Source organism: Takifugu rubripes, chromosome 1 (genome assembly GCF_901000725.2).
Source record: "Takifugu rubripes chromosome 1, fTakRub1.2, whole genome shotgun sequence".
Classification (NCBI taxonomy): domain Eukaryota; kingdom Metazoa; phylum Chordata; class Actinopteri; order Tetraodontiformes; family Tetraodontidae; genus Takifugu; species Takifugu rubripes.
The window spans coordinates 17,804,229-17,811,262 of NC_042285.1; the positions used below are offsets into that span (position 1 = coordinate 17,804,229).

Consider the following 7,034-nt stretch of genomic DNA (forward strand, 5'->3'; position numbering starts at 1 on the left):
GATGATCTTTACAGCTTTGTTGCCGAACACAACAAACTGCAACAATATACTTTAATAAGATTGTATCCCAGCACATTTGAGAGTACAGCTGACTCGGGGCATTTTCATCTGCACAGATCTGACACATTATGAAACCAGTCTTCATATGTGTGGGTATATTTTTAAAGCTTCCTCTTGTAAAATCATATTTGTTTTTCTATGTATATTTTTTTCTATATTGCATATAGCTATGCAACATTTTTTACAATTGATGTGAAATATATTGAGTTTATTTTCTTTATTACATGAACTAGTCAAAGGAAACAATTCATCAAGAGGATGATTCACACTGAATACTTTTTCTAAAAGATCAACAATGTATTCCTATTCAACAGGCTATGGTATTTAATTTATTTAAAATTATTGCTGAGCTGCACTTTATTCCCATAACTGATTATTGTCTTTTTATTCTTTCCTGTTTGTTGCAACATGATGTGAAATGATGCTTTTCATTACTTGGATCCTCCAAAGCCGAGAACAAACTTCTTCTTGGGGTGGTTCCCACCTATTTGTGGTGCTACATGTGTAGAGACTCCACTCATTATATCTACACTTGTCGGTTCCGAGAGCTAACACAAACCAGATTTGCTGGTCCTGGAACAAGTTCCAGAAGTATCTGAGACTACTTGAACTGACCACTTTGGAAGAATTTCAGTCCATTTTAAAGTTTCTGTTAGGTTTTGTACATGTTTTTTAATTGCCTTATTAAAAATAGATTTATCACATGTTCTGGCGTTTTATTGTTGTTGAATGTGTGGATGTAACTTGTCCTCGTGATCAGGCTGATTTTAATCTCACCGAGTCTTTTACCTATTTAAGGATTGAACACTGATGCCACAAAACTTTCATTCTGTTTTTTAGGCGTGAATGATGACCAATGATTTTTGTTTTTACAAATGTATATTTAACATGTTGACCTCTATAAATGAAGATACAATCAAAATGTTTGTTATAAGTGTGTTATTGGAGAGCTTAAAAGGGCTTTAATACCAAATTATAGTTATATATAAACCATCTAGTATATATTATCTATATATTATACTGATCATAATATTTCAATGCCTTCAATCATCAGATGCTGTGCCATAATAATTTGTGCACGGTTAACCCTAATAAAAATAGTGGCATTCCATCTTGCCTAAAAAGGGGAAGTTCAGTCTCAAATGTAATGCTTCGTTAAAAGGGCAGCCTAAAATTTGTCCCATGTATTAATTTGTAACTGTGTGACTGAGCAAATGTATGAATGTATTTTTCTTTAATCATTTTCATTAATCATAAATTCATGATCCGTAAGTCTAAGAGTCAGACTGCTACTGGTCCGAGTTTCAGCCTCTTCACACATGTTACATGTGCATTTGAATGTGGAACCTTCTTTCTGTTAATAATATAATAAACCTCTGGTTTGATGCTCAGATGTTTCTCCCCTTTGCTGATAGTGCTGATATAAATCCTAAAGGTAGAAAGAGAGAACAAATCTTCTGCCAAAGGTCAGGGTCAGATTCATTTGAAGTTATTAGGAATGATTTAGCTCACCACAACATAATAGTGATGTACGTCTGGTAGCTTATGCGGGTGTGTATTTTGCACAAAATCACTGAAACAACACTTTGTGACCACGTGTGACTTTTTATTGTGTTGGTTCTCATTCCAGAAGAAGATACTGCCACACATCTATCAGCTAAAAAGACTACAAGTTAGTAAAAATGTGTTGCTTTTTCGTTCCTTTAAAGATTAATCATATTGTCTTACAAACAGGAAGCCAATGCAACAATCTTAAAATACAAAAAGTCATACGCTAGGAGTCATTTTGATGTACAAAAGGGCCAGCGTGAATTACAAAACTTTGAAGTGTTGAGTGGTTTTTGAAAGCTCTGTTTGAGCGCTGCACACTCCGAGTTCACTGTGGAGCTATTTCATCATGCTCATGAGAACCAGCATTCTGTAGGTAGCGTTTGTGAGATCAAGCCTGAACTATCAAAGTCTGTTCACGCCTGTGAACCATCCTAACAAAAGTCTCGGTGTGTACAGAAATGCTATTCAGATTTAGAAAAAACAACAACAACAACAACAACAACTCAAATATTTCAGTTTCACATAATCTCCAGAGCAGTAAATTCACTTGCTACAATCTCACATAATTTACATTCACAAATAAGGCACAGGAAACATACGTACAGTGAGAGCTGCTTGACTAAACGAGGAAAAGAATATGAAAGGAAATTCCCAAAATAACCAACGTAATACTTAAAAGTTTAGTATGCTTTATATTATTTTGTAGATGAATAGAATAATTTGCTGTCTTATGTGTGGGATATTATTTCAAAGCTAATCACAAATATAATTAAAAATGACTAAAAAGAGCTGTTCTCCACATTATATACATGATGGGTCGTGGGCATTTTGCACAGTAGAGTTGTCCGTGGTCTGTTTTAAATCTGCAAATATGAAAGCGTGTCATGTGCAGTGTTGTTGTTGTGCATGTAACCTAGGCTGGTCACATTAAATCAAGTATCCACATCTTTTATATCCAGGTCAAGGATGCTTGTTTTCATTGATGAGTGGGGTTTCTTTTATTGTCTCACCTCTAACAATACATTGTGCTGATGGTGCGTGATCTTTATCACCCGGATGCCTGTTTGTACAGCACGAAAAGAGAGGATTTGGCCTGAGGTCGCTACCAGAGTTCATTCTCTGAGAGGGCAAAATGAGCCCTGCTCTCCACCACGGACAGCTGCGATCACAGTACATAGTTCTACTTAAATTCTACAAAACAACCTAAAATGCAGAGTTACACTGAAAAAGCTGTGGTCTTTTTGTAATTTTTCTTTGATTTTTATTTCCCAGAACTCAGCTCTTGCCCTGCTACATGAAATACAGACACTAAAACGGAGAGAAGTGTTCTGAAATTTTATTCACATCTCTCCTCACTTGCAAGATTTGTAGATGAGGAGTTACAAGGGTTTAAGGCCTTGCACAGAGACTTAACCTCTGAATGTGCAAAAACGAATGGTACGCTCTTCACACCTCCTCCCCCTCCTCTCAAAGAGCTAAATACCTCTTTAATGTGGTTTCCTGTCACCAACGCCTCTAAATCGATGCTACATTTGCCATTTTTGATTTCAGAATGGGGGTGAAAGTTGGTGCCTAACTACGGTGTTAAGTTGCTGATTGGTAGACACACAAATCTATCACAACTTCATTTTCCATGTCTACTCATATCCTGTGTAAAAATGTCTAATCCTCCATTTTATATGATTAAAATAGAAAAAATATTGCTAAAAATGGAATATCAAGTAAAAACGTTCCCCCGTATGTGTCCTCTCCACATTTTTTTAAATGTACGAATGCACAGTAAAAAAAAAAAAATCCTACTTTGATCCCCTCTTTGATTAAATGTGAATTTTGTTATAAACATGCGGATTTTAATCTTTTTGAATGCTTCAATCTACTCCTATTATTCACTGTTCTTTACTTTCTGCCTCCTGGTTGGTTTGCGTGTCTCATATGTTCAAACATTGTGTGTGTGTGTGTGTGTGTGTGTGTGTGTGTGTGTGTGTGTGTGTGTGTGTGTGTGTGTGTGCGTGTGTGTGTGTGGGTGTGTGTGCGGGGGTGTGTGTGTGTGCGGGGGTGTGTGTGAGAGCTCTGTCACAGGTTCATACTGTGAGATCGTCTGACCTGGCCCTGCTGCTGGCTTTACTCAGTCGGCTCAACGGTCTGGTGTCTTCTATCGTATCCGTGGCCTCCGCTTCAGCTACCTCCTCCACGTTCACCACTTCCTCTGCCTCCTCTCTCACCACCACCTCTCCCTTCTCTGATTCTGCTGGCTGCTCTTCCTCTACCTCTTCCTCTTCCTCTTCGTGTAATGTGACCCCCCCAGTCTCAGTGGTCTGGGTGTAGGAGGGCAGAGTCTCGTCATACACCTTAGAGATGTCCTCCATGGGTAGCACCTCCTGGGACTTCTCCTCTAGCCCCTGGAAGGGTGGGGTCCCTCTGCCGGCCTCCATGCCCACCTCAGCCAGAGGGTAGAGATGAGTTGGGGGAGCTTTCTCCTCCTCCAGCAGCCGGTAACCTTTCACTCTCTGCAGGGAGGGCACAGCTAGGGAAGGCAGGCTCTTCCCTGGTGCTGGAAGCGGGGCCGAGCCCTCGCCTTGGGCTGGGGCCGGCACGGGCTTGCGAAAGACGAAGCGAATCTTCTTCAGGCCCAAGTGACTAATCTCCACAAAGTTGAGGAAGAGAGAGACACAGGCCACGGCCAGCATGAAGATGATGAAGACAGTCTTCTCAGTGGGACGAGACACGAAGCAGTCCACCGTGTTAGGGCAAGGCCAGCGGCTGCATTTGTACAGTGGCAGAATGCGAAAGCCATACAGGAAGTACTGGCCCACCACAAACCCCACTTCAAACAGTGTTTTGAAGATGATGTGGCAGATGTAGGTCCTCAGCAGGGTGCCCTCCAGCCTGAACTTCTTGCTTCCCTTTGTGCTGGTCTCCTTAGTGGTGCGGACACTACCCTGATCGGGCGCCAAAGGGAGACGTTCCTCGCTCAGCTCCTGCTGCCGGCTGAGTTCTGCCTCCTCTCTCTCCTTGCGTTTCTCCTCCATGTGGACGTGGTGCACAGCATGACCCACGTACACCAGAGATGGTGTGGACACAAAGATGATCTGCAGCACCCACAGGCGGATGTGGGAGATCGGGAAGGCCTCGTCGTAGCACACGTTCTCGCAACCAGGCTGCTTTGTGTTGCAGACATAGTCTGACTGTTCATCGCCCCATACAAACTCCGCCGCCGTGCCCAGGATGAGGATACGGAAGATGAAGAGGACCGTGAGCCACACCCGGCCGATCACCGTAGAGTGCTCGTTAACTTCCTCTAAAATATTACCCAGAAAGCTCCAGTCACCCATGATCGGTCCGTAGCACTGCAAAATGAAGGGTGGGGTAGGAAGGGACAGAGAGGACAGGCAGCGCACAGGGGGGCGGGGTCGGGGGGGAAAGAATGGATAGCACCAAAAGTAAGACACGTAAAAGAGAACAACTCAGATTTGTCACACATCAAGCCAAAGTCTAAAATGATCGCCTGGCGAATCTGAAAACGCAGCATTGACGTCCATAAAGAGTCGCTAAAACGAGAGAAATGCTTTTTAAAAATTGTGTTAAAATCTGCTTGTTCTTCTCTGCTCGGTTTTGAGTTTTGAGATATTTAGATTTCAACCAAAACATTTTTCTCCCCGCAGCTTAAAAAAAGAAATCGGCCAAATAACTAACAAATCTTTCGGACTAATCGATAAATACCAAACTGTTCTTCTCTTTTTATGTTATATGAGAAAAATTGAAGTAAATGGGCAACTTGCCACAGCTGCGGCTCCGGCAAAGTTGAGTCCTGTCCTGTTCTCTTGGCACCCGGCAGGGAAAAGTGAACTTTTTTCAGCCCTCTATCCCACCTAAAGCCCCGTCCTTGTCGCCCCACTGAGCAGATGTGAATGAATCTGCTCTGATGGATGGTTTTTAGTTTGCTGCAATATTTAAGCTTGGAGCCAGACGGCCTTTATTTGCCGCACGATGTGTGGTGACGCAGGAGACAATAGGATCAACAGACCCGGAGCGATGTATGGGAGCAGGCCTCAGGCTCCCACACCAACATGGACGCTGGACAGCCAGGGCAGCGAGTCCACAGCACAGAGATTTAACGGCACGCATACCACTTCCTCACACACATCCATGTGTAAACTGTATGTAAAGGCAACAAGAGGAGCTGTTCCATGCATGACATGAGGTTAGTCAGGGACAATCAGCCAGCCAGCGTCGGACTTTGTGGTCATTTGTATATGTAGGTGGCCATAGGTTCAGAACAGATAACAAGTAGTGAACACAGTATTTGAGGTTCATTTGCACTCGGCTCTAGCAAATGTTCGCTCCAAGGCTTCACTAACCAAGCAAAACAAAGGTTGTCAATTACCAGGGAAAATAAAAACTGCACCATTTAATGTATGTTGCTGCACAAATGACAGTAAATCCAGAAACTGCCAGTCGAACCCTTTAGCCTGAGCACAGATTAATCACATTTAATCTTCGTCATCGTCATCTTTGGCCTCTTAACAACATCAGTCTGGGTCTTTTTTAGGCTTCATTTGAAATCTGCAGACCACAGCAGCAGAAATACAACTGTCATTAATTTATCGCCTAAAAACCCACAATTTTGATATGTTTTATGTTTAATGTTTCCATGATCGATAGAATGAAAGATACATGATCATGCCAATCCTTTCAAAACCGTGCACGTTCATCGGGACTGCATTCACAATATGGCTGTGTGCTCGTGTGTGTGTGTGTGTGTGTGTGTGTGTGTGTGTGTGTGTGTGATATCTGTCACTCAGCTTGAATGTGAAGAATGTGAGCTGCTCTGTGAGAGAACAGGCTAAAATGTCTCTCTGATGAAGGTTAGTCAAACTTTCACAGCTCTGGAAGAAAAACATCGGCAGCTTTGATCTCTGAATCGTTCTAAACACATTTAAACAGATGAGAAACTGCACATTGCCGATCTTTCTCTGCCAAAAGAGCTCTGATATCTCATTATGAGAGGACCTCTCAGGCAGCACAGTCAAGCGTTTCTGGTGGAAGTGAGATGAACACTGAAAAAATATTCAACCCACCTGCAGCGTGGAGGTTTTAGCTCGATGATTCGATGAGTTTAGTTTCAAAACGGATCAAATTCAAACATAACCTCAAAGTTTAGCTGTTTTTTTACAGACAGAAAAAAATAGAAATGAATAAAGTCATTTTTCAGACAACAATACCAGCGTAAAACAGCAGAGGGAGAGAATGGTGTTTCTACTGCCTGTGTGTGTGTGTGTGTGTGTGTGTGTGTGTGTGTGTGTGTGTGTGTGTGTGTGTGTGTGTGTGTGTGTGTCTGAGCTTGAAAGCAAATGTAACCGTACATTTATTTTTATTCTCATTATTATTATTGCTGTTGGAGCTGGACTGACGTATCTATTCCA

At 42.1% G+C, this 7,034-nt stretch overlaps 1 protein-coding gene across 1 annotated transcript; it reads right to left on the minus strand.

Moving 5' to 3' along the window:
- Window positions 1–3,635: 3,635 nt before the first annotated feature.
- LOC101080031 (gap junction alpha-8 protein-like) lies at window positions 3,636–4,943 on the minus strand. The gene has a single exon (XM_029841996.1). It carries the CDS (start codon window positions 4,941–4,943, stop codon window positions 3,693–3,695), a length of 1,251 nt encoding a protein of 416 aa, XP_029697856.1. The 3' UTR covers window positions 3,636–3,692.
- Between the last annotated feature and the right edge of the window lie 2,091 nt (window positions 4,944–7,034).

Excerpts from the sequence above, each read along its gene's own strand:
- LOC101080031 (XM_029841996.1), bottom strand. The coding sequence starts at position 4,943 with ATGGGTGACTGGAGCTTTCTGGGTAATATTTTAGAGGAAGTTAACGAG.